This window comes from Dunckerocampus dactyliophorus, chromosome 4 (genome assembly GCF_027744805.1).
Source record: "Dunckerocampus dactyliophorus isolate RoL2022-P2 chromosome 4, RoL_Ddac_1.1, whole genome shotgun sequence".
In the NCBI taxonomy this organism is placed as follows: domain Eukaryota; kingdom Metazoa; phylum Chordata; class Actinopteri; order Syngnathiformes; family Syngnathidae; genus Dunckerocampus; species Dunckerocampus dactyliophorus.
In genome coordinates, this window is record NC_072822.1 from 22,063,491 (window position 1) to 22,091,075 (window position 27,585).

Sequence of the window (27,585 nt, forward strand, 5' to 3'; positions counted from 1 at the left end):
TCCACACAGAAATGCCCAAGGGAGAATCGAACCCAGGTCTTCCCGGTCTCCGGACTGCCAACATACTAACTAGACCACCGTGCGGCCCTCATCTTTCATAATTGTTGTAATTCAGCCACACTGGAGGGTTTTCCAGCATGAAGCGCCTTTTTAAGGTCGTGCCACAGCATCTCAATAGAATTCAGGTCAGGACTTTGACTAGGCCACTCCAAAGTCTTCATTTGTTTTTTCTTCAGCCATTCAGGGTCATCTTTGCACTCTTGGGGTAATTTTGGATGGCCAGCCACTCCTGGGAAGGTTCACCACTGTTCCATGTTTTCACCATTTGTGGATAATGGCTCTCACTGTGGTTCGCTGGCGTCCCAAAGCTTTAGAAGTGGCCTTTTATCCTTTTCCAGACTGATAGAGCTCAAGTTATCTAAGTTAAGTTATGTTTTAACGGGGACAATCACTTTTTCACACAGGGCCATTTAGGTTTGGATTTTTTTCCTCCCTTAATAATAAAACGTTTCATTTAAAAACTGCATTTTATGTTCAGTTGTGTTGTCATCGACTAATATTTAAATTTGTTTGATGATCCGAAACATTTAAGTGTGGCAAACACGTCCAAAATAAGAAATCAGGAAGGGGGCAAACACTTTTTCACATCACTGTATCAAGACCGAGCATTTTCATGATTTTTGAATACAGTTCTTGATTGGATCTCAATAGATGCTGTGGTGCATATCCAGGCATGGGCATTGTATTTGCAGCCAATCGACTGGAACCTTCCTCTTGTCCCATTTGCTTGCCATACACGTGCACCACACACACAGACAGCAGGTGCTGCTGAACTTATCGCGAGCAGGAGAAAATGAAATGATGTCGACGATCAACCCGCCGCGACACACCAGAGCAGATCCGCAGCAATGAGCTCCTCCTTTCCAAAATCCGACTCCACAACCTCATTGCTGAAATCCTCCTCGAGAAGATCCATGCACGTCCACGAACGCAAGGCAGAGAGCCGGAGAAGTCATCATCAGCACCATCACCACCGTCCCGCAGTCCACAGCAACGGTACCCCCGAGGAGGCTTGCTTGACGGCAGACAGTGATGTGAGTGCTCGTAGACCTCTGTGCCACCCCTCGCTCATAGGCAGCCGGGACGCAGGTGATTCCACGCGGGTCAAGCGTCGATCACACGCATCTGACAGTCAGGACACCTCCGAGCCTCACGGTGAGGCCGGCCGTGGTGTACGGGAGCATGGCACACACCGACACCACCACCGCAGGAAGCACACCCGCGAGGAGCGACAACCGGCCGCTGGTCCAGCCGAACCTGAGCTTCCGCGTCGTTGCCGCGCTCGCCCTCTTCTCAGGGCGCCGTCTATTTCGGACAACCACGACGATAGGACTCCACTTTGCGAGCCGCGGGACCAGAAGAGGGCCAGTGTGGGTAAACGCAGTGGCCAGGCCAGTACTTCCCCTCCGTCCGCATGCTCTCCTGTACCGCTATCCAGCACCTCCTCTCGGCGCTCCCGGAGGTCCAGCGCTGCTTCTTCAGCATCGGATGTCAATTTACGTACTATCCTTAATTCACTCTTTGGCCAGGTAAGATTTATTGGACATAGAAGAATTCATTATACAACATCTAAATCTTGCCCTACTCAACTAAACAGCATTTTTAGACTCTGCTAACAGGAAGCAAGGGTGATTTACTCTGTTATATACAGTGTACGTATATGCCAAAGTACATCATTACAACTTTATGAGTGCTATGTTAAAATGCACTACTTTTCTACCCTGTACCTGACACCTACAGCTTGGTAAAATACCGGAACCTTTGTGGCACAATTCCAACAAATGACCCTATCCAGTGTTTCCCAGCCTTTATTGAGCCAAGGCTTATATTTTACATTGGACAAATGTCACACAACAATACATATACAGGTGAATTATGTACCTTTTGCCATCTCGTAGAAGAGCATTTAATTGTTCTGCCTGTCACACCAGCATACGTCGCTAGCATGGATAGATGAACAAATATACATTATTTGTAGTAAATATACAATAATCGGATCATTTCCCGTGTCACATGGTACACTAATGTGCCTTGGCACAGGGGTTGGGAATCGCTGCATTAGTCTATACATTGCAGGGCAGCGTGTAACAGACAGATACTTTATTAATCTCCAAGGAAAATTCACAGCCAGATGCCAGCTACTGTAGATTAGCTGTGCGAAAGTAGTAGTACATTACATAACCCACACTCCTCGGCACCTTAACAGCGGTGCTGGTCAGTGGGTTGAGATATTGGGCTTTTCACCTACTGGCTTGTGTGCTTGACTCATTTGGTGGGGATGTGTGGTCACGAGATCAAGCCTGGAATGTCCACTGGAACCAGTACACACCATTCTGAAAGCATCACATCTGAAAATTTGGTTTAATTAATCGTTTTTGATGTGATTGGGTTACGAACAAGCTACAGATACATACAGTATCTGTCGGCCGTATGTTATTTTAATCGGTTTAATCAGCGTCCAGTCAAAATGCAAATGTGTCGCACAGCTTGTAAATACGACCATTGTTGAACACACTATTGGAAATATTTCCTCTATAAATGTGTTTCTTATATAATATATCCTCCTACAGACCTTCTGAGCAAGACAGGCCTTTTCAGTGAAGTGGATTGTGCTGATGCACATGAAATACTCTAGTTAAGGTGCAATTCTCTGATGTGCTAATGTGGCCAAATTTAACTTGCTGCATCATTTATTGGGAGCTACAGCTGCGATTGCAGACAACTGGCTCCATTTTGAGCTCCATTTCTATTTGGACACGTTCATGCTCACAGTGCTTCTGTCTGTTTTTGCTTTATGTAGATTACATGTCTGCATACATTGAAGTAATTGTTTTAAGTATTGTGATATTATAACGTGATTTCATGTTGGGTTGTATGAAGCTACATTTGGCCTTGAGCTACATGTGTCATAAAATCGGGAAGATTCATTGGGGATTCAAGTGATTGATGCCTCAGTATTCATAAGAGGAAAGCGTTCCACAAATAAAAACCACGATTCAACGAGTAAGGCTTTGTGTGACCCGGAAAAGGGTCTTTGTTCAAACAGCACGATGGTGAGGAGGTCAAGAACGGGCACAAATGTGCGCCGTATGTTATTCAATGGTGAAGCACTATCTATTATTTAAACAGATACAAGTGCTGTTTTCACACAGTTTGAATGTGCTCCTCTACAGTGGTGTGTGTCTGCTGTAGGTCAGAGTGACCTTGTCTCTCCCTGCAAAAGGCAGAGTATGACATGGAGGTGGGTTAGACAACCAATGTTAAATATTTGAATTATTGCACTATGCAAAAGAAGGACTGCATCCTAGGGCCAGGTAATACAGTGGATCCCTGCATTCGGGGATGTTTGATCAAAAAAAATTTTTATTTGTGGGAAAAACCACCATTTTGTGCTAATAATGTCCATATTTAGGCCATTCATTGATAGAAACAGTAAAACCAAAAAAAAAGCTTGTTATTAACACTCTTGCACAAACCCAAATGCCTTCCAAAGTAACACACGTGGAACACACAATGTAACTGTACCACGTAGACCAGTGGTCTCCAACATTTTTTTTTGTGAGAGCTATTTTACACAATGAAAATGACCAAGAGCTACTATTTTTTTGTAACATTTATTTTCATAGCTTATCTCAACCTAAACAAACCCAATATGCTTGTTTTACCAGAGCATTAACAAAATGCTGGTATCCACAACTCACATTTTGTATTTCAGAATGCATTTCTTTCTCGTGTTCTCACATTATTAACTGAAAACCTGAATGAGAAGCTGACTTGCGGGCGCCTCATGTGGTTGTGGTGGGCTACCTGGTGACCCCTTACATAGACTTTTTGGATATCAAAATACACACATGCACAACAATGCTATTTTATACTAATTTTCAACCCGCAAGGCATGTTGGAAAGCCCACATGCACCCTTAACCAACATGAAGTTACCCATCATGCCTTGCGGGTTATACATTAGTATAAAATAGTATTGTATTGTGTGTAACCATTTATGTTAATACCCGCATTGTCCGTGCAGTTACATTGTGTATTCCACACGTTACTTGTGTTATTTTCCGTTGCGCCATGAGTGAGGGAGGCATTTGGTTGGATTACCTCTTGTTGGTTTACGTTAGGTTGTCAAAATTTACATTTTTCTGGTTGTCACAATTATGTGGATTTGTGGGTGCACCGTAACACCTGTGAAAAGTGGGGATCCACTGTGCAATATGTAAATGCAAGCGAGTGTAATCTTTCAATTGCAGCATTGTTGAAAAAGCCAGAATCTTTCAAGCAATTTGTTTCTATTTTTAGTTTTTGTTACTCTGTACTGAGTTTTCTACAGCTTGGTCTGTGTGACAGGTGGATGAAAACGCTTGCAAGCAGTGGATCACCGCCCCTTTAATGGGCGTATTCCTGTGTCAGTCTTCGGTCTACTTTCCTCTTTCATAGTTACTCTGGCTTACTTCTGGCATCACATTCTCATTAGTTTCAGTAGTTCAGTGCTAGGAGCAGTGTATATATAGACACCAGATAGTTTTTCAGTCCTCATGGGTCTTATTGAAACTAGAATTTGCACTCCTCTCAAAAGCCAAGCTGCAAATCTTACAGAGAAAAGGTCTTCTTGGTCGTTTTTAATGCCGATTTTCTCCCTTGGAATAGGCAACTGCTTAGATTCAGACCTCACAATGGTAAGATTACATTTCAACCGTATACTTTTGCATCCTATCTTGCCTTCCTCACTTGTTTGTTGAAAATTTGAAATATATCTGAAACTTCTGAGACTTTCATGTAGCTAACTTCCAGTTTAGTCAGGGGTTTGTAATGCTGGAAGCGCAAGTCCTTTCATGTTGATTGTTAGCTGACCTCATGTTTGTCGGAAAGGCACTGTTGTGTTAGGAGCATATTGTTGTGTGTCGAGCACACACATCCTTGCTTTATCTGGCCATGAGCATGTTTACTGTTCCTGTGACAGTGCACAGTCGTAAGGTGCCAGTCCGTACTACGTGTCAAGTAAACTGTTGTGAATGATGAGTGGAAACTTGGCAGCATGCTTTTTTATTGATGCTTTTAGCTTTTCATACTGTACATTCTCTCCGTCATACGCGCTTGCACAACCCACTCACAGTTCCGACAACAGAGTCCGATGGACACAGTCATCTTTTATAATAATTCCATTGTGCTCCAACACCCCTGTGAAAAGATGCTTATGGAGGATGTTTTGGACATCATGAACAGTGGAACATAATAATGTTCTTTGTGAGCAACACGCTTGCACAAACAAACAATAATCGGATAATTCCCCATGGCACACCTATATACACTGCTCAAAAAAATTAAAGGAACACTTCGAAAACACATCAGATCTAAACTGGGGGAAAAATGATCTTGAATGTCTTTCCTGATAATAAGTAGGTGATGTATTAGTAACAAAATGATGCCACATAATTTGATAGAAATGAAAATGATCACCCTATAGAGGGGGGAAATCAAAGACACCCCAAAAATGAAAGTGAAAAAATGATGCAGCAGACTGGTCCATTTTGTCCAAAATGTCATTGTAGCAACTCAAAATGATTCTCAGTAGTTTGTGTGGCCCCCACGTGCTTGTACGCATGCCTGACAACGTCGGGGCATGCTCCTAATGAGACTACGGATGGTGTCCTGGGGGATCTCCTACCAGATCTGGACCAGGGCATCACTGCGGTACCTGGACGCATGGAGGAGATTCCAGCAGACAGGTAGTTACTCCAGGAGAGCTGGACAGGGCCGTAGAAGGTCCTTCAACCCTCAGCAGGATTGGTATCTGCTCCTTTGTGCAAGGAGGAACAGGATGAGCACTGCCAGAGCCCTACAAAATTACCTCCAGCAGGCCACTGGTGTGAATGTTTCTGACCAAACAATCAGAAACAGGCTCCATGAGGGTGGCCTGAGGGCCCGACGTCCTTTAGTGGGCCCTGTGCTCACTGCCCAGCACCGTAGAGCTCGATTGGCATTTGCCATAGACCACCAGAATTGGCAACTACACCACTGGTGCCCTGTGCTCTTCCCTGATGAGAGCAAGTTCAACCTGAGCACATGCGACAGACGTGAAAGGGTCTGGAGATGCCGTGGAGAACGTTATGCTGCCTGCAACATCATTCAGCATGACCGGTTTGGTGGTGGGTCAGTGATGGTCTGGGGAGGCATATCCCTGGAAGGACGTACAGACCTCTACAGGTTAGATAACGGCACCCTGACTGCTATTAGGTACCGGGACGAAATCCTTGGACCCATTGTCAGAACCTACGCTGGTGCAGTGGGACCTGGGTTCTTCCTGGTCCACGACAATACCCGACCTCATGTGGCTAGTGTATTCAGGTAGTTCCTGGAGGATGAAGGAAGTGATACCATTGACGGGCCCCCACGTTCACCTGACCTAAACCCAATAGAACACCTCTGGGACATTATGTTTAGGTCCATCCGGCGCCTCCAGGTTGCTCCTCAGACTGTCCAGGAGCTCATGGATGCCCTGGTCCAGATCTGGGAGGAGATCCCCCAGGACACCATCCGTAGTCTCATTAGGAGCATGCCCCGACGTTGTCAGGCATGCGTACAAGCACGTGGGGGCCACACAAACTACTGAGAATCATTTTGAGTTGCTACAATGACATTTTAGCAAAATGGACCAGTCTGCTGCATCATTTTTTCACTTTCATTTTTGGGGTGTCTTTGATTTCCCCCCTCTATAGGGTGATCATTTTCATTTCTATCAAATTATGTAGCATCATTTTGTTACTAATACATCACCCACTTATTATCAGGAAAGATATTCAAGATCATTTTTCCCCCAGTTTAGATCTGACGTGTTTTCGAAGTGTTCCTTTAATTTTTTTGAGCAGTATATGTATTTTCCAAATGTTTGTTTATTTTTGACGCGACCCGTTCGCCCCCGCCCCATAAACACTTTATAATGGGAATGTCTGTGTAGCTTGTTATTACAATCCCATACAGTAGATGGCATTGTAACTTCTTAACACAAGTCATATGCACCACATAAAAAGACATTCGTATGCGCATTATCGCACGTTTGATCATCAATATTGTGGCGATGGCACACAGGAAGTGGTCAGAGGCACTTCAGCTTGCTTAAAATATCAGTATTTGTGCTGACATTGCCTCAAAGCACTCATGCGACATGCGTCATGACCAATGAAGCAAATCAGAATATGACGTCAACTTCCCATCCTCCAAACCCAACACCTGCAGTCCTGTGGGAAACACTTTGTGGCCAAGTGCGGGCAGGCTCAACACATACAAAGCAAATGTGGAAGTACTGTAGTATTGTATATGACACAGGCTCCACCAGTTTACAATAACTCTTCACAATGACCTACTTTTTCATTCTTCCTCCTATTGATTGGGAGCAAGCCAATGCTTTCTGTGGATTTGAACCATGACGATCCTGGAAAACGGGGTTAAACATACCGTAGGACAAAATTAGAGATATTAAATATGTAATTATCAATATAATCCACTACCTTCACCTTAAAAGTGTGACCTTCAAAAGTAGAAAAGCAAACAGCACAACACTAGAAGAAGACCTTTATATACAGGGTCAGGCAAAATGATCTGACACATTTGTAGGTTAAATAAAAGGCAAATAAAGTTAAGAAACAAGAAAGTGTTTTTATTTTCGAAAAGTACATATAATGCCATTCTGTTTCATTATCCATCCATCCATCCATCCATTTTCTATACCGCTTCTTCCTCATTAGGGTCGCGGTGGCATGCTGGAGCCTATCCCAGCTGACTTCGGGCGACAGGCGGGGTACTCCCACATATAGACAAACAACCATTCACACTCACATTCATACCTATGGACAATTTAGAGTCACCAATTAACCTAACCTGCATGTTTTTGGAATGTGGGAGGAAGCCGGAGTACCCGGAGAAAACCCACACACGCACGGGGAGAACATGCAAACTCCACACAGAAATGCCCAGGGGAGAATCGAACCCAGGTCTTCCCGATCTCCAGGCTGTTACTGTGTTGGCCAACGTGCTAACCACTAGACCATCATTTTGTTTCATTATGTTTTAAAAATTAAATCAGTCAAATGGGATCCATTATTGTCGACACACTCAATGCAGATCCAGTAGCTCTGAAGTTGGTAACCCATAACAAGATGGTGTTTCCAGCTGGTACGGGATCATGTCTACCAAGATTGAAGTGCAAACGGAACGCTCGTTGTGTTGCAGTTACAGATTCGTTTGTTTTGATAAACGTTTCCACAATGAAAGCGCGATGCACACCATTCCAATTCATGGCAGCAACTGAAAAAGAAACGAAGCAAAATGGCATTATATGAAAAAAATGGCATTATATGTACTTTTCGAAAATAAAAAAACTTTTTTGTTTCTTTACTTTATTTGCCTTTTATTTAACCTGCAAATGTGTCAGATCATTTTGCCTGACCCTGTAGAACATAAATGATATTAACTGTATCAACAAATATATAAGAAACAATTAACAGCTGTACTATATATACATTGTATATTATATATAATAGCTACTCAATTTTCATTGACACAATCTAAAGTGAATAATTACTGATAGTATTTAGTAGTATTTGGCAGAAGTGAAGAACTGCACTTTAACATAATGTTATTATGTTATTCGCTCATGTAGCTAAATGCACAAGGTATAACTAAAGAGAAAAACTTGACAAAAAATGTATGGACTCCACTTATTAGACACTTCGATACACCTTGCTGTACTGTAAATATTTTAATGACACACTTGGTTGGTTGTGGTTTACAGCCATATACCACTGCACTGCATCATGCTAAGAGGTGTTCCTAAGATTTTGCTCATGTAGCTAAATGAGCCCATAGATTTTTTTGTCAAGTTTCTCTTTAGTTATTCATTTTCCCAAAACTTGCAACATTTTGCACATCTCATCCATTCCACTTGCATCTGTATCAGTAGTAACAACAATAAATATGCACAGTGCACCCAGAAAGAATTCACAGCTCTTCACTTTTCCCCATTTTGCCTGTCACTGAATGTGCTGATGCTTGAGGACCTGACAGTCATGGTCACAGTAAGTGCTGATGACGCACCTTAGAATGTCTGCTTGTGTTCCTTGGGTCCATGGTGTCTTAGTTGTTTTCAGCTCCTTCAGTCGTCATGTCATTGGATCTGACGTCAACACACAATGTTGTGTTTAGACTCCTCACTCTTCCTGCTGTTAACCCCTGAGGCTTCTGGGATATGTCTGCCTCTGTCTCTGCCCTTTAAAGGTTGCCTTTCTTGTAAGCAACCGTTGGAAAAAATAGAAACACACATTTGTGTTCTTTTGTGAACATTGTAGTGTTGGATGATGACTACCTACTTTCTCCTTTTTTGTCACACATATCTAATTTGATGTTTACACCAGTAGTTTTATGGACAACAATGGCAATCTTTGTTTGGGCATTATTCAGGTCCCATTATGATGTATCTGTTGTGTATCATTTTATAGCTTGACAAATGATTTATTGTGTTTTCTCACTAGGACAGAGAGCTACGTCCTGAGGAAATGGATGGTAAGTTTACTTTTCCTCAACAATCAGTCAGCGAGAACGAATAGCATGTAAGACAAAATGAAGAGGTGTTGTTGCATATGCGAGCATTATACCATGTATTGTATGTAGAGCACATGATGTATTTTCATTTGTAGATACAGTGAAACCTCAGTTGTTGGTAGTAATCCATTCCAAAAGGACAGATGAAAACCAAAATGTACACAAACTGAAGCAATATTTTGATAAGAAATAATGTAAATCCAATTAATCTGTTCTAGAAACCCCAAAATATCCATCCATCCATCCATCCATCCATCCATTTTCCTCCACTTATCCTGGTCCAGGTTGTGGAGGCAGCAGTTTCAGTAGGGAAGCCCAGACTTCCCGGTCCCCAGCCATCTCCTCCAGCTCCACCGGGAAGACACCACCAGGCCAGCTGTGAGACATAATCCCTCCAGCGTGCCCTTGGTCTGCCACAGGGCCTTCTCCCGGCTGGGCATGCCCGGAACACCCCACCACGGAGGTGTCCGGGAGGCATCCACACGAGATGCCCGAGCCATCACAACTGGCTCCTCTCGATGTGAGTCCAGCTACCTTACCCTAAGAAACTTTTTTCAGCCGCTTGTATCCGCGATCTCGTTCTTTCGGTCACAACCCAAAGCTCATGACCATAGGTGAGGGTGAGGGTGGGAACATAGATCGATTGGTAAATTGAGAGCTTTGCCTTCCGAGTCAGCTCTCTCTTCACCACGACGGTCCGGTGCAGTGACCGCATTATTGTAGACTTTGCGCCGATCCGCCTATCAACCTCACGCTCCAACCTTCCCTCACTTGTGAACAAGACCCTGAGATACTTGAACTCCTCCACCTGGAGCAGGACCTCACTCCCAACCCGGAGGGTGCAATCCACCCTTTTCCGACTGAGAACCATGGCCTAGGATTTGGAGGCGCTGAGTCTCGTCCCAGAAGCTTCACACTCAGATGCAAACCGCCTCAGTAAACGCTGAAGGTCACAGCCTGATGAGGCCATCAGGACCGCATCGTCTGTCTGCAAATAGCAGAGACGAGATCCTAAGGCCACCGAACTGGACTTCCTCGACGCCTTGGCTGCGCCTAGAAATTCTGTCAATGAAAATTATTAACAGAATCGGTGAGAAAGGGCAGACTTGGCAGATGCCAATGTTCACCGGAAACAGGCTTGACTTGCTGCTGGCAATGCGAACCAGGCTCCTTCTCCGATTGTACAAGGACGGAATGGCACGTAGTAGCACGCCACCAATCCCGTACTCCCGGAGCACCACCCCCAGGACACCGCGAGGAACACGGTTGAATGCCTTTTCCAAGTCCACAAAGCACATGTAGACCGGTTGGGCAAACTCCCAAGTACCCTCCAGCAGGCGAAGCGCTGCAGGAGGTGAGAGTTGAAGACTCGATGAACAGGAGACTCTGCCAAACGTTCCCAGAACACCCTCACTACACGTTTGGGTCTCCCAGGTCTGTCCGACATCCTCCCCCGCCATCGAATCCACCGATCAGCAGGTGGTGATCAGTTGACAGCTCAGCCCCTCTCTTCACCCGGGTGTCTAGAACATGCGAAGTCTTATGATCGACTACAGAGTCAATCATAGATCTGCGGCCTATGGTGTCCTGGTGCAATGTGCACTAGTGGACATCCCTCTGTTCAAACGTGGTGTTTGTGATGGACAAACTGAGGTTCGCACACAAGTCCGACAACATCAAACCACACAGGTTCAGATCGGGCAGACCGTTCCTCCCAATCACGCCCCTCCAGGTCACACTGTCACTGTCTCCCAGTAAAACGACGGAGTCACCAGTTGGGGTGCTCTCCAGCACCCCTCTGATGGACTCTGAACTGCCGTTCCGCGCGTATGCACAAACGATAGTCAGGACCCTTTCCCCAATCCAAAAATATTATCCAAAAATTAATTTTATAGAGGATAAATATAGTTCTACATACAGAAAACAAATAATTACAAATTACTAATGAACATTTAACGTCACTTTTACTTTGAAGAATCTTGGAACACTAAGACTGGAAGTGGTTATCGTTTTTGTTGATCCACACCAACATCTTCTCATCGTCTTCGATCAATTGTGATCTCGGTCTCGTTAACACTTGTACCCCTTTTGCAACATTAGCTTCCTTGATTTTTTCTTTCTTTGCCAGGATGGATGTTATCGTTGACACAGACTTTGCAATATATACTGGCAAGATCGGCCATGCGTATGCCACTTTTGTACTTTGCTATGATTTCTTCTTGAATTAAATAGTGTTTCTCACTTTCTGTATCAAAATGGTGGTACTCGCAACTTTTTTTGGTCCCATGGTGATTTATTTTTCAGTTGCGCTCAGTTAAAAAAAAAAAAAGACGGAAACTGAGTAGATTTGTGGCTTGATTCCGCGACATGATACACGGGCAATGTTTGGTCGTATGAAAATTGAGATAGTATATTGTGACAAAATTTCAGCTAAAAATTGTTGGCAAAAAACAAATTGTATGAAAAGTAGGGCGTATGAAAACCAAGGTTTGACTGGATTTGAACACTTCTGTCTTTGCTTTACAGAGTTACGGGATGCGTTTAAAGAGTTTGATAAGGACAAGGACGGTTTTATCAGCTGTAAAGATCTTGGAAATTGCATGAGAACTATGGGATACATGCCTACTGAAATGGAGCTGATCGAACTGAGCCAGCAGATAAATATGAACCGTAAGAATTGACTTTGTGTTCTATAATTGTTTCTGTCATGTGTGCATTATAGTTCTGGTGATATGTTGGTATGTGTCTTAAGTGGGAGGCCATGTGGATTTTGAGGATTTTGTGGAGTTGATGGGTCCAAAACTCCTTGCCGAAACAGCAGACATGATAGGAATAAAAGAATTAAAAGATGCCTTCAGAGAGGTAAGAATTTTTCTTTTGTATCAGTTTGTTTTTTTGGACACTCAAGGATATACTGTACTCCCTGGTTTATGTTCTGCTAGTTTGACACAAATGGAGATGGTGCCATAAGTACATCTGAGCTACGAGATGCAATGCGTAAGCTTCTGGGGCATCAGGTAAGATTTCTATCAAATCTACAATAACATGGAGTTGTCTTCTGTGTAGTTTTGCTCCACCTAACCACTGCAGCCTGTTTCTAGGTGGGTTTAAACGAAGTGGAGGACATTCTACGGGAGGTCGATTTGAATGGGGACGGGCTTGTTGACTTTGAAGGTAAAACAAACAATTTATTGACCATGTGTACTGTATAGTGCAGTAATTCCCAAACATTGTGCCACAGCACATTAGTGTACCGTGTGCAGAGCTGGCGCTACCCGAAGTGGCACCCTAGACGAGATTTTATATGGCGCCCTGTCTTTTGACGATTTACACACATTTACAAAAGATATTCAATGGCAGTGTTTTATCGTTGCCTTTTGTGAGATATCGTGTCTCTCAATTTACATGGTTAGCAAATTAAAAACAAACACAAAAAAATCTTACCACAAAATGAAGATCCTGTAAATAAGTGAATACATATTAATAGTAAGAAATGATAAATACTACATCATCAAACAATTTAAACATTTACACCTTGTGACCAGTGTAGTAATTGTTATATCATAGTTTGAATGTGTTGTCTTAATGCCTCATATTTGAATTTTAGTTCATTAAGCCATTTTTATGCTTGAAAATGCTTTTACTTTTTTCTTTTACTAATAGGCTGTGTTCAACCACGAACCAGCATGATTTATTAATTAACATATTTTTTTAAAACCGTGATAGAATGAAAAATTTGCAAAATTCAAACCGTGAAGTGGCGAGGGACGACTATATGCAAAACAATGTACAGAAATGATGGGTGCGGGGAGACTTGTTGACTTGTGATTTATTATCATTTGTAGTAATATACAAATTGAACATTGCTTTGCATTTGAATCAATGTGAATTTTTCCATTTTAAGAGTTCAGAGTAATAACTAATTTTTATTACTGATGTAAATCTCTTTGTGATAGACAAGTTGATTCGAAAACGATATATACAGAACGATTCGATATGATTCGATGCAGTGTACAAACTAGCGGTATAAGGATTCGTTTTAATAACGATTCGATTCGTGGTTGCCGATACAAGTCAAGGACAATGTTGTTTCATTTTGGACAATAAAATCTGAAACAATTCAGTAACTTTAAATCGATTCAGTAACTTTTTAGCCACAAATTCAACCAATGTGACTGTGAAATAAATACCTGGATACTGGACAGTGCAGGTGAACTTTCCTAGATTCCCGTTGTTTTTTGTAAGGTAATCAGGTATAAATTATTAATAATGCTGACATACTTACAAATGCAATACAAAATCAGGATGAACAGAGGGTGGTATAGCTTGCCATGATTAATTATTTACTGTAAATATTGCAATCCAAACCTGCACTGTGCACCCAATGAGGGACATGCAAATTCATCAGCAAATGAATGTGGTATGGTGTCTTCAATTAGGTGTTGAAACTTTCTCACCTGTACGGCCGATGGAAGCCGGGGCTTTTTTTGGGCTGATAATCCTCCTGGTCAGACCAGCCGTTTGAAAGGACGGCGCATCAACTAGCAAGAATACACTGGCAGAAGTTTTGGAGCGCACATATGTCAGGAATGTTCCAAAATTTTGGAATACGTAAAATCAAGTCTGTGATTAATTCTATCTGATAAAACATGACTTTAATTTGACACCTCATTCACTTCTCTACCCCAAGTATTAAAGAAGTTAAAGCAAATTTCATACCGGGAAATAGTGCCTTTGGTTCCCATTGCTTTTATGGACTAAGTCAAGACAAAAGCTGTGATCAATCCACGGACCTTAGCCAGTAAAACCGTACTACAAAATATATCATAACTTAGGCTGTGACATTTGTTTTAAAAGTTAACAGAGTAGCCATTTACATTTTTTTGATAATCAAAAAGTCCAGGGAAGAAAATCAAGTATAACAATGCAGCAACAGCAAGCAGCAGTTCACACAAATACCAAAAAAAAAGACTTGCTGAATGAACATCTTTTTCTTTGATTGGATCAATATTTTACATTCTATATTTTATATCTATATTTGTATACCTGTTACATTTTGATTTGGAACATTGAAGTTTTAATGTTGCTGGAAATGGAAGTGGAGCTACCAAACTAAGTTTTGCTGTATACTGTGTGCAATGACAATAAACATCAATCTATCTAACACACGTCTTAACCTTCAGTACAGTTAATAATACAAAATAAATACATAGTGCAAAGCCCCTTAAATAATGACACATCTCTTCCAAGCACAGATAGAAGTCTTTGTCAGATGAGTGCAATGAAAATGCTGTTTTAGCTTGGAAAAGTAAACAATCCCATAATCAAAATGTTATAACAATGGTAATTGTACAACATTTCAGACAGAGCACAGTGCTGTCAAAACTCCTGGCGTAACATTTCAAAGTAATCAAGTTACAAAGCAGAAAGGTTGGCATACTCGCCTCTGTTGGTCTGGCTGGACAAGTTTTGCAGCCTTCCTGAAATGAATTCAAAGACATTCCAAACTTTCTTTTAGTTAGCAAGTGTGGTGGCCTTAGCTAGACAATCCTTTCGCCAGCAACCCAGGCTCGTGCGTTGTTTATAACATTGTCAACCGACTGCTTCTCGCGATATCCGGTCCATGTCGCCACAATCGATTAATCTAAAGATTTATGGCCGATTATTATTGATAACAGAGTCTTTTCCTGGCGTATGGGAATCGTCCGCTCCTCAAACCGGATATCCGGTCGCATCGGTTTATCGTTTACATCCCTAGTTTTTATATAATTTAATTTTGATCTAATTATAATTTAATATGACTTCATTGGAGATTAATTTTTTTCCTGAATATTTTCTGTCCCCTCAAGGCTGCGGTGCCCTTAGCATCCGCCTATATTGCTTCATGGGCAGGCCGGATTTGGCCACAGGAGGTTATCAGGTGTGCCACTGGAAAGGATCTAATTCTAGTCCGGAAATTATTATTTATTTACTACAAATACTACATGTATCTTTGTTCATCTGTCTATGCCAGTGATGTATAGGGACAGACAGAACAATGAAATATTCCACTAGATGGCAAAACGTAGGTACAAATTAATTGGTGTTCCATGACATTTTTTCCTTGTAAAATATGTGCCTTGGCTCACTAAAGGTTGGAAAACACTGGTGTAGTGTACTGCAGCTGCCCATGTGACCCTTCTCTTTCTTTTTTTCCCACAGAGTTTGTACGCATGATGTCTCGCTAGGACCATGGAAAGATCAGTCTTGAATGTGAAGCGTTGTCCCTTGCTGTACTTTATCAAGTAGACGAGGACAGGCTACGATCTCTGAGCCATTCAAAAATTGACTGACACTGGAATTTCGGGCCCCTTGAATGTTCTGGAGTGAAGAGTCACCTCAAACTTTCAATCAATAAGTGTTCTTCCTGAAACGTCTCCAGTCCAACTGAGGCAGAACTTGCTGTAGCCTAGCTGATGATTGTAAATTTGTGTTCTTGCACTTTAACTCTCACTCAGTAACTTCCTAGTGTCTCGTCTCTTCTTCTACATGGTGGCATGAAATGTCTAAAAATGTTGCCTTCTATGTTAGACAATGTCGGGATGAGAGGAAAATACGGTAGATAGTAGACACAGTTTGTGAGTACACGTTGTTAAATGTCCGAGTACATTTCCACGCTTGATGTGTGTTGATTCAAACGTGTTTGTGGGATGTCCTCTGTGTCACATTGGTGCTCCACCTGGGAGCCCATGTAGCAATACAACCATCTGTGATCTGTCACTGTGCCAGTAAGCACCACCACGACAGTGCAATACTTCTTACATATGTTATTTATGACATCATCGGCAGTCGATTTCATTCTGAGATCAGGGGTGTCCAAACATTTTCCACAGAAGGCCACATAAAGAAAAATTTAAGCTACAGTATCTGGGAAAAAAAATCATAGCATTGTATAGGTGACAAAGCACATTAGTATATTAGTATGTAATGACATTAGGATATAATGATATATCTCATTATTAATGAATTGGTTTTATTTTAACAATATGCCAAGAGCCAATAAAAAGCAAGTTGCTTGATTAAAAATGGCCCACCAGGCCGCACGTTGGACATCCTTGGCTTAGACCGATGTACTTCCTTAAAAGCTGAAATTTAGAGCACCAAAGTTCTAGCTGTCTCTGACCTGTTGAAGTTCTTCACAGCACAGGCTAGAAGTCCCATAGTTGTCAGTCTAGCTCTGGTGTCATGTAATGTTGGAATGACATGTGTGAGCAGTCTTTACAGTGAATGTCAGTGTCAACATGATTGTACTTATGCTAAAGTCCCTCAAGTCTGTGTTGTTCAAGCAAATTCTATGCATGCCAAAGAGAGAAGTGGATTCAATTCAGTATGCACATTTTGTCTTACATAGTCAACAGCATACTTTGCCGAGTGCAGTGTACACAATAAAGTTGATTACATTTCAGCTCCATTTTACTGGTCAACTTGTGACTGTGAGTTATCATACTGGTGTCAATGATTTTTCTATGACAAAAAAAAGAACTTTTGGCTTTATTGCATCAGGTCAGTGATGTCCGAACTTTTTCCACCGAGGCCCGCATACTGAATCAAAGAATGCGGGGAGCCACTTTACATTTTGTAAAAAGTAGGGCTGTCAAATGATTTAAAAATGTAATCAAATTAATCCGTTTTCAAATGAATCAATCGTGATTAATCACCATTTGCAACTATGTATGAAATATGGCCTTATTTACTGTATTTTATGAACAAAAAGATAATTGACAGGACACAATTATTTATGTACAGTATGTATTAACTGCTCCACATTAACTGAAAATGTAAATAATGCTAAAAGATAGCACAGATGTCTGAAAATCTAAAACACCATGTGATGTTCGAAGTGGAGGTGGCTTGACATGGTATGCATGCTTTAATTACGCTAAACTTGTAGTGTCATTGATGAAATAAATTAGTTGCCGCCGTTAACACTCCACTTTTGACAGCCCTAGGAAAAAGGCTAAAAAAAAGACAAACAGTAGATCCTTGCACATTCATGATTCAGGATTCGCGGTCACACAGATTCTCGCAAAATTGTCAGTTTTTTCCGCAGGAAACACATCTTATTCACCAGAAAAGCCTAATTATGATACATTGACATCCCTGTGCCGGACATTCTGACGGCATGTTCATCCATTTATAGCTCTTTGGCTGTGTGCGAGCATACAATGCGCCATCGTGCACCATGAGCAACCACAACTACTTCGGACTTTTTGGCCAATCACAGCACTGCGGTCAATATCGTCTTAGAAAGCCCACAGTTATTACATGTTTATGTCTTTATGCTTCACTGATATTGTTTTTCCGTTAAGTTTTGAGATTTTTCACTTTGTCTGGCAGTCCTTGAATGCACCATAGTTGCTGTGAGACGCAAAAGTGAAACTTATATATAACTTTTACACCATGACTCTCATTCCGTCTATTCATTGATCATCTTACATTATCATTCAATAGTGGTAAGTACTTATAGTACATTTTATAATTTAAAATTTGTTTAGTCAGCTTGTGAGGCATATTGATGAGAGAATCGGCGGGTTCTGCAGCTGAATCTAATCTAATAATTACAACAGTCACTTTTATTGCAAATGTTCATTAGAAATTTAGAGGAGAACGTCATCGTCAAACTAGCAGGAGGATTTGGACGGGGAGGGGGTGTGAGCTGTGTGTTCAAAATAGACATTTTTTTGTGCGTCTCAATTACTTGCAGATTTTCGCCATTCACTGGTGGTCCCCGAATGTAACCCTGCATAATGCATCAACTGTACTACCTTTTACCATGAACATGGTATGTGGTTTAGAAAATGGATGGATGAGTGTGTTGTGTGCATTTTCCACACAATTTAATGGGAACATCCTCCGAGGAATATCTCCCTTCTTCTACCACTTATCTGAGGTCGTGTCGCAAGGGCGGCCGAAGCAGGGAAGCCCAGTGTTCCCTCTCCCCGGCTACTTCGTTCAGCGTTCTCAGGCCAGTGGACAGACTTTTTTTTTTTTTTTTTTTAGCTATAAAAAAAAAACACATTAAGTCGCAATCAAATAAATAAATGAGCAAGTGGACAAAGCCACACAGATGAACAAAACGTTGATAGTACAGCGATATTCCAAAATAAGATATTCTAGGCTGTAATTGAACACATGACAAAACACACGTCTGATATCCATACAATGATCTTTTTTTCAGTAAGTTAAAATTACTCTAACCTGTTTCTCGCAAATGACAGCCCCAGTGCTTATTGTAGGAAAAGCAAATTATGAAACATGTTCCAAAAACATACAGTACTGTGAATTCCAACCTGGAACACGTCACATAAAATTGTCTTTTTATTTGAGCAATACATGAGCGCTGCAACATGTCATCTGGAGAGACTTTGTGCTGTATAAAGAAACAGTAAGAAATGTTTACACAATATAATACATTGTTCAAACATTATCCCTGTGTGGCAGTTGGCTGTAAATTTACAGGTTCATAAACCAAACACTTCTATTACACGTCCCTATGTTTGCTGAATTATAAGGCTAAAGGGTGTCGCCACATTTGTTGACTAGCTCTGTGTTTAATAAAACAACATCGTGAAAAATGTGACATCCGTGGAGCTTATTAAGTGTCACCATAGTAACCAATTTCATCGCTATAATATGTCCAACCCGGTAGTGTACCGTATGCCAGCTGCGTTGGACTCTCCTGATTGGACAAGTGCTCAACCATACAGGGTATCGAACCGGAAAACGGGGGCGTGGTGAATATTTAATAAATATATAAATATATAATTCATACAGTTTGTAATACAGCATTTAGTGTGTGCTTTGGCAGTGTAATAATCATTAAATCAGCACAATTTGGGGAATTAACGTGTTCTCGAAGAATGTTCAGTTAACTCTGGTGGTGAACTGCCATGCCGAATGACTGAGAGAGACGTGATTGGTTCATATCCGGGCATGCTCGATAATGTAATTGGTCAGAAAATCAGTCACTCATTCACTGAGTTTGGTAGCACTGCAGCTAGCAGCCTGTGTAGATGCACACATTTTGAATGAAAGTCCTCAAGTGTAACATGCGGAGACCTCTACCATCTGACAATATATGAAAGCTGAAAATACTGTTCAGTGTATGTGTATTTAGTAGGACTATATCACCAGTGCTTGGCTTACACTTTCACAACATTTATACCTTCGCAAAAAGAGAAGGTAAGTCCTTTGATTTCATGTTAGCTGCACTCCAGTTGACCACGTATTTCTGGTTAGACAGGTATGTTAGCTAGCTAACATAACTGACGAATGTTATGACTTAATTACTATTTCAATTGTATTACAGGCACGTGTATTCTCATATAAATTCCTTCGCTTTTTACTTTAAAATATGTCAATATCTTGGTTGTCGTGTCCTTTTATCGTGCTACCGGGTAGTGGTAATGCTAGCATCTTGGCTGAGTCCCTCATATCATATTGCATGTCATCACGTCCAGCTTGCTAGCTCATGTGGAAGTCATGCTAAATCGTGGTGCTATAAGTTACTTGTGGTGAGGCTGCTCTCATGCAAAGTGAAACTATGCTGCTGACGATGCTTGTCTCCATATCAAGGACCGGGCTGTGTGTGACTATGCAACGACTCACGGCACAGCTCTTCGCCGGGCTGGTTGCAGCGGTGCTGTCGGTGCTGGTCGTACAGTGTTGGGCGGACGGCGGCGGCCCCAATCTCGCCGAAAGGGTTATCTGGGCTGTCAATGCCGGAGGGGAATCGCACGTTGATGTGCACGGTATTCACTTCAAAAAGGACCCCTTAGAAGGAAAAGTCGGTAAAGGTGAGTATAGACAGACAGGCAGTTGAGAGTAAAGCCTGGCGTAATTGAATTTTCCTGAAGAAACATCTGCATGGTCTAGCCTCAGCAAATAACGACAGGATAATAAGGAGTCAGCAATACAGTACATGGCAGGATTAGAGCGCCACCCCCTTTCAAGCACGCATGCATGCAGAGAAGCAGGTGATGATATGATCAAATTGTTTGCTCCATGGCCGGAACAAGCTGCAGTGCAAACTATGTTGTAGCTTGCCATTTGAGACAGAAGGGTTGTGTTTCAGTGAGTGCAGGAAAAGGTCATGGTTCATACAAGTGCAGTGTGGTGTTTCGGTAGCGTTTTTCCCTGAGCGTAAATGTGATTTAAATTCCTCCTCGTAGCATCTGATTATGGGATTCGTCTGCCGATTCTTCGCTCGAGTCCTGAGGACCAAGTACTCTACCAGACAGAGCGCTACAATGAAGACACGTTTGGATATGACATCCCAATTCGGGACGAAGGCGACTATATTCTAGTAATGAAGTATGCAGAAGTTTACTTCGCGCAGTCACAGCAAAAGGTATGGCGACAAAACTTAATTGAGCTAAAGCGAAACAAGTTATATATAATTTTGATGTGGATATTAACACAGACATTGTGGTTTTGCAGGTGTTTGACGTCCGACTAAATGGCCATGTGGTTGTGAAGGACCTAGATATCTTTGAGCGAGTGGGTCACAGTACTGCACATGATGAAATAGTGCCCTTCTCCATTCGACGGGGTAAGCTGAGTGTACAAGGAGAGGTGTCAACTTTCAACGGCAAGCTCACAGTTGAGTTTGTAAAGGTGAGTTCAACACTAACAGCACCACTAAAAAAAATCAGTTTACATGATACTACACACAGAAAAGGGAAAAACGTGTGTGCTTGTCTCACATAGAGATTGTGGATGATTCCAAATTCCACTTTTTTATATATTTTTGTATAATTTTGTGAAATGGCTAAAAAAAAAAAAAAAAAAGCTTATATATATTTATTTATATTTCTTTTTATTTATTCACTTATTTATTTTGTGCCGTGGGCCAATAACAAAAGATACCCCAGCTTCAAGGTCAAACACAATCCATTCCAAAATGTGGATTGGCCTCCAATTTGTTTGTGTAACAATTTTACCACAGGTACTAATGGGGGGAAAATTATTCCAAGATCTAACATAAAACATTTATTAACTATACAGGCACGCTTAAACAAGGCCTATTAAATTACAAAGTCGGTTGGGCCAGATTTCCAAAACAAGAACTCCGCTTGCAGCGGTCAATAGTCAGGAGGTAGTGACAAATAATAAATGAACAGAATGTAATGTGATGAAAACGCAAACAAAGTGTATTCATTGTTTCCTCTTTAAATCGGATTACATCTGACAAATGTGTTCAAATACTTTTTACATCAGCTATTTGGAATTCCAGGGTTGGGAAAAGACATGGTTTTGACTTCAGCTCATGAGACTGCTGTTACCTGTGTGGCACTGCTCACTCACTTTTACGACAAAGCGGTGTTGGTTGTTGCGAGGCTGCACAGTGTGTTGCATCCACGGTCTATACTACAGTAGGAATTTACGCACAAGTATTAGTGAAATTTATTTTTTGGTCTTTTTTTTTTAATTTTTTTTATTTTGTTGGACCACAAGTTGGACCACTTGGGGATCGCTCCTGGGCCTCTTGTGGTCTGCAGGCTGCTATTTGAATAGTACCTCAAATAGATTAATTTGCCTTCTTATTGAGTACACAGTCAGTTTCTTATATTCAGACAAACTTTTTAAAGGAAAACTGCACTTTTTTGGAATATTGACGATCATCCACAATCCTTATGTGAGGCATAAACACACACATTTCTCTTTTCACTGCGTTCTAAAGATATAAAAATGGCTGAAAAGAGGCAGCTCATTGGGACACACCTATTCCTCCTACAAAGACCGCTATTAAAACACCAACAGCATTTTATGTTTTTATATGCATGCTGTGACTATGTAATAACAGGTACATTCATGATAACATGTAATACTTACAGTATTTTGTCGTATTTTGGTCATTTTTAAGCACTCTTACTTCCTTGGCGCATTGATTTCACATAGCAACATAGAAACGAGCGCTACACCTAGTGGTAACTTTTCCAGCAGTAGCGGCAGCTCCAATTTGTAGCGTTACCTCTCAGTTGTGGCCTGAGGTATTGTGAGCACTGTGCTGACGCACTGTGGTGAAGCTCGTCGCTCGCCGGCTAGTAGCTAACCGGTGTGGTGCCGCGATGTGTCACTACGCCAGTAACATAGTTCTTCAGCGTGACAATGTTAATATTAACAATATCGCTGTAGCTTGGTTAATATACAGGTCACATTATGTAAATGGAGCGTTGTTGGTTGTTTTTGGAGGTTTTTTTCAGAAGGTTTATTGGCTTATCTGTTATATGTTTGTATATCTTTATAGTGCACAACAAAGTGAAAGACATATGTGTTCATGTCTCAAATAAGGATGGTGTATGATGTGCAAAATTCCCAAAAAGTGCAGTTTTCCTTTTAAGGTATGTTGGGTGGAGATTCTCGTGGCCCCAAGCTTGTGCGTCGTCTCATCTCACGAGATGGGTGTCTCATGACACCCCTAATAATTATATAATACACAGTCATGGGAAAACAAAAGCTGATGAGTGATAGATGTGTGATTGAAGAGTTTCAGCTAAAATGAAAGGAAAGGTGTACAAAACTGTGGTGAGACCAGTGATGTTGTTTGGTCTAGAGACAGTGTCAATGAGGAAAAGACAGGAGACAGAGATGGAGGTAGCAGAGATGAAGATGCTGAGGTTCTCTCTGGGAGTGACCAGGAAGGATAGGATCAGGAATGAGTACATCAGAGGGACAGCACATGTTCGAGGTTTTGGAGAAGCCGAAAGGAAAAGAAAAGAACTAAAAACAAACTCAATAATTTAGCCGGTCTCGATATATTGACATGTGCATGCGTGTTACTGTAAAGTCGAGATACTGTAAAGTCAGAGAGGCCAGACTGAGATGGTTTGGACATGTCCAGAGCAGAGATAGGGAATATATACAGTAGGTAGAAGGATGCTGAGTTTTGAACTGCAGGAGGCCTAGAGGAAGACCAAAGAGGAGGTTTATGGATGTAGTGAAAGAGGACATGAAGGTAGTTGGTGTGAGAGAAGAGAATGCAGAAGGCAGGGTTAGATGGACGCAATCGATTTGCTGTGGCGACCCCTGAAGGGAAAAGCCGAAAGGAGAAGAAGAGATACGGAGTCATGGGAAAAATGGGCCGCACGGTGGTCTAGTGTTTAGCATGTTGGCCACACAGTCAGTCTGGAGATTGGGAAGACCTGGGTTTGATTCTCCCTTGGGGTATTTCTGGGTGGAGTTTGCATGTTCTCCCTGTGCTTGCGTGGGTTTTCTCATGTGGGTCCGACATTCCAAAAACAAAAACATGCATATTAGGTTAATTGGTGACTCTAAATTGTCCATAGGTATGAATGTGAGTGTGAATTGTTGTTTGTCTATATGTGCCCTGCGATTGACTGGCGACCAGGGTGTACCCCGCCTGTCGCCCAAAGTCAGCTGGGATAGGCTCCAGCATACCCCCTTATGAGGAGAAGCGGCATAGAAAATGGATGGATGGGAAAAATGATTAGGCAACCCTTGTTTGTACAGTTTCTTGTTCATTTGAATGCCCTTGTTTGGACAAATAACGATGACAAAATTAGCTCATAAGATATTAATTTTCAACACGTGCTCGCTGCGATACGTGCACAAACATGCGTACACATCGATGCAAACGCTTCTCCACAGTTACATTTCGTAAGAGCACCAGAAAGACTCTGAAGATGTGTCATAGATTAGTGCAGTCACTCCTCCACAGTTACATTTCGCAGACCTTCATATTAGAAAGCGCTAGAAAGTCATTTAATCAGTGCGATGGCTCCTCCGCACGCGATACAGAAATTTTACATGCACAACCATGTAAAGACAGAAACTACATGCTGTTGTGTAAAAAAGGGAATTAACTTGACCTTCTTGGGGGTGTGGTTGGGGTTGTGTCCCGCCCCCTTGACATACTGGTAAGGGGAAACACAGATAATACCTTGATTAATTACTAGTTCTTAGCAAACATGTCAAGAGTGCTTTGTCAATCATTTGCTATTTTCAGTGTATGTGTTAGGAAAACACCTGTTTCATGCACATCGTTGAACATAACCCATTTCAGTTCAACTACTCTACTTTTACACTTTTGCAGCATTTTTTTTCCCCACACATACTGATATTAGGTGTTCAGTTTGAGTTGGACTGCATATCTTATATATGATTCTGTAGACTTTTATGTAAAATAGAGTGACCAATGCATTAGAAACCCCCTGCTGCATTCTGCATACCCAATACAATAACACAGTGGCATGTTAACAACATTGGACTAAATCCATGTCAGTATAAGCGACTGTATGGCTCACTTTGTTCATGTTGTTGTTTTATGGAGCAAACACGCACAGGGACTGGAAAAAAAAAAACAATTCACAGAGTAGACCCTCCTCCTGCTTGGTTGGAGGTGAGAGAAGAGAAAACAGACATGCATGAATATGGCAATATACACAGGCCGGCAAAAGTGAGTTTATTTTCATTTATTGTATGATTTAAATAAATAAATAAATAAATATTGACCAAAAAGAAGCTCAACTTATTCTCCAAAAATGACAAATAATAGTGATATTAACAATAATAACACAGTAATTTCAAGGAACACATCTCCCAATTCATCCACAGCAAATGGAACAGTGCACACACAGTCCCGTACAAAAGCAACATACAGTATGTTATATAGTTGCATTTGTTAATTAGGTTGTAAGACAACAAATATCCATACAGCATTGAACTACTTTGTTACTCTCTGCTGAGATAGATTTCTCAATATTCAAATAGTACATTTCCATTTTTCCAGGATTGTGATGTAACGGTGGTCTAGTGGTTAGCACGTTGGCCAACACGGTAACAGTCTGGAGATCTGGAAGACCTGGGTTCGATTCTCCTCTGGGGCATTTCTGTGTGGAGTTTGCATGTTCTCCCCGTGTGCGTGTGGGTTTTCTCCGGGTATTCCGGTTTCCTCTCACATTCCAAAAACATGCATGTTAGGTTAATTGGAGACTCTAAATTGTCCATAGGTGTTAGTGTGAATGGTTGTTTGTCTACATGTGCCCTGCCCTGCCATTGGCTGGCAACCAGTCCAAGGTGTACCCCGCCTTTCGCCCCCCGCGACCCTAATGAGGAGAAGCGGTATAGAAAATGGATGGATGGATTAATAATACATAAGAGAACAATCGAGTTATGTAATCATACTCACCTTTTTAAAGGGTTAATGCTTTTTCAGCATGTTTGATATGTATATTTCAGGCTGAAGTCGTTTTTTGTTAAATGACCAATTTATGACCAACCTATATTGAGAAGCTGACTTTTTAGCATTAGGGTGAAAAGTGCGAGTGAATTTTAAGGACATCTTTAAAAGTGCGTCTTCCTTGTAGTTCTACTGTGTGCTTTATGGTGCTGATGTTTTCTGCATTTCAGGGCTATTATGATAACCCCAAGGTCTGCGCTCTCTATGTGATGAAGGGAACACCAGAAGGTAGGTCTGTTTTTAAAATGTCAAGTCATTTCTCTAGTCAGTATTTTAGGTTAGACCTAAACTGTAGCTGTGCCACTTAGCTGTTTCCAGCAAGGTTTGACAGAATGTTCATGTTCTTATCATGGGATTGATCAGTTGTTTTGTCTCTATTCAGCACAGTGGACACGAACAAACAATCAATATGTCATTAAAGTGTAGACTTTCACTTTTTTAATTTAAGCGTTTGCGAACATGTGCACATTTCTCGTTCTCCACACACATTCTTAACCCCTGACGCTTGTATGCTTCGCTGCTCTCCAGGTACACATTTTACATTTCGCCAGTTTCAGGTTTTGAGTTCAGTCTGTGAAACCTGGATTATACTCCTTTTATCAAGACACCAATGTACGCTACACCGGCTTACTCCTCCCCCCTGCAAACCCCATTGTGTTGTGTGACGTGAACCTCCAAAAAAAATCTACCCACGCTGACTGTAAAGGCTGTGATTGGCTGGCTTGTAGTACATTATTTCCTGTGTGTATACAACTCATCCAGAGGGTGTACAGCCCACCTCCGCAAACACTCTCTTCCAATTTCAAATCAACATTTGCAAAAAAAAATGACTGCAATTAACGCACCCCTTGTCTTTTTAATTACCATCGTTTGCTCACTACGAAGTAAGCTAAATAGTCAAGGAGAATTGTGGTTGCTCATAGAGTGGACGTCATGTCACATGCTCAATCCTGACGAGGATGGGTGTCCAAAGTGCAGCACAAAAAACAAATCAAGCAAAAGGCATAATGTGTTGACGCAACTAATAACATATGGCGTAACGTCCTTCCTTTCGGTCATAATGCACAGTATTTAATGTACAGATGGGATAGTAGAGGTTGGATGTTTTAGAACCCTTTACCATGCAAAAGGCAACTTTACTGCTTGGTGGGAACAAGGTGTTTTACTTTGCTCTCACGCTCCATTTCCTGTAAATAGATGTACCCAAACTTCAGCCCCACCCTGGCTTGGAGAAGCACGAGGAAGAGGATGACGATGGCGAGGTAGGAGATGACGTCAGCAAGAAGAAGCTCCCACCGGATTCCAAGCCCAGGGTCCAGTCGGGACCCCGAACACCAAACCCGTACGCGGCTGACAACAGCAGCCTAATGTTCCCCATCTTGGTGGCGTTTGGCGTTTTCATCCCTACGTTGTTCTGCCTCTGTCGGCTGTGAGAGACCAGAATAGATATGAAGACTGTGACAGCTGAAGGGGTGGGGGGTGGGGGGTAAAAGCATATACATGACGTGGGGGAAATAGCAACCACGGAGGACAATAAGACGACGATGCGCAAGTTGCGCAAGCACCTGTTGTCACATGGTATCATGGTACCAGAGAGAACGTGAATGTGTGCCATCCACCTTCTGCTGACCTTTTGGAACAACGTTCGTCATTTCCATTTCATTTGATGAAGTCTTCAAAGGTGGGAGC

General features: G+C 41.8%; 2 protein-coding genes across 4 annotated transcripts; both read left to right on the top strand.

Annotated features, from left to right (window-relative positions):
- Positions 1–693: 693 nt before the first annotated feature.
- On the top strand, positions 694–17,292 carry cabp1a (calcium binding protein 1a). 3 transcript variants are annotated; one of them, XM_054773329.1, is made up of 7 exons: positions 694–1,589; positions 9,587–9,617; positions 12,183–12,326; positions 12,409–12,518; positions 12,599–12,673; positions 12,758–12,830; positions 15,858–17,292. In XM_054773329.1, exons 1-7 carry the CDS (start codon positions 909–911, stop codon positions 15,881–15,883), a joined length of 1,140 nt encoding a protein of 379 aa, XP_054629304.1. In that variant the 5' UTR covers positions 694–908; the 3' UTR covers positions 15,884–17,292. The 3 variants fall into 3 exon arrangements, with proteins under 3 accessions (XP_054629304.1, XP_054629305.1, XP_054629306.1); XM_054773330.1 differs by having other exon boundaries at positions 709–1,094; positions 15,858–17,283; XM_054773331.1 differs by lacking the exon at positions 694–1,589 and adding an exon at positions 1,605–4,738 and having other exon boundaries at positions 15,858–17,280.
- A 2,393-nt stretch (positions 17,293–19,685) lies between these two features.
- Positions 19,686–27,360, top strand: mlec (malectin). Its single transcript, XM_054773486.1, has 6 exons — positions 19,686–19,877; positions 20,271–20,491; positions 20,867–21,045; positions 21,135–21,311; positions 26,067–26,124; positions 27,094–27,360. Exons 2-6 carry the CDS (start codon positions 20,290–20,292, stop codon positions 27,327–27,329), a joined length of 852 nt encoding a protein of 283 aa, XP_054629461.1. The 5' UTR covers positions 19,686–19,877; positions 20,271–20,289; the 3' UTR covers positions 27,330–27,360.
- The last annotated feature ends 225 nt before the right edge of the window (positions 27,361–27,585 follow it).

Excerpts from the sequence above, each read along its gene's own strand:
- mlec (XM_054773486.1), top strand. The coding sequence starts at position 20,290 with ATGCAACGACTCACGGCACAGCTCTTCGCCGGGCTGGTTGCAGCGGTG. Across the intron at positions 21,046-21,134 it reads TCGCGCAGTCACAGCAAAAG|GTGTTTGACGTCCGACTAAA; the intron begins GTATGGCGACAA and ends GTGGTTTTGCAG. Across the intron at positions 21,312-26,066 it reads TCACAGTTGAGTTTGTAAAG|GGCTATTATGATAACCCCAA; the intron begins GTGAGTTCAACA and ends TCTGCATTTCAG.
- cabp1a (XM_054773329.1), top strand. The coding sequence starts at position 909 with ATGAGCTCCTCCTTTCCAAAATCCGACTCCACAACCTCATTGCTGAAA. Across the intron at positions 12,327-12,408 it reads CCAGCAGATAAATATGAACC|TGGGAGGCCATGTGGATTTT; the intron begins GTAAGAATTGAC and ends ATGTGTCTTAAG. Across the intron at positions 12,831-15,857 it reads CGGGCTTGTTGACTTTGAAG|AGTTTGTACGCATGATGTCT; the intron begins GTAAAACAAACA and ends TTTTTCCCACAG.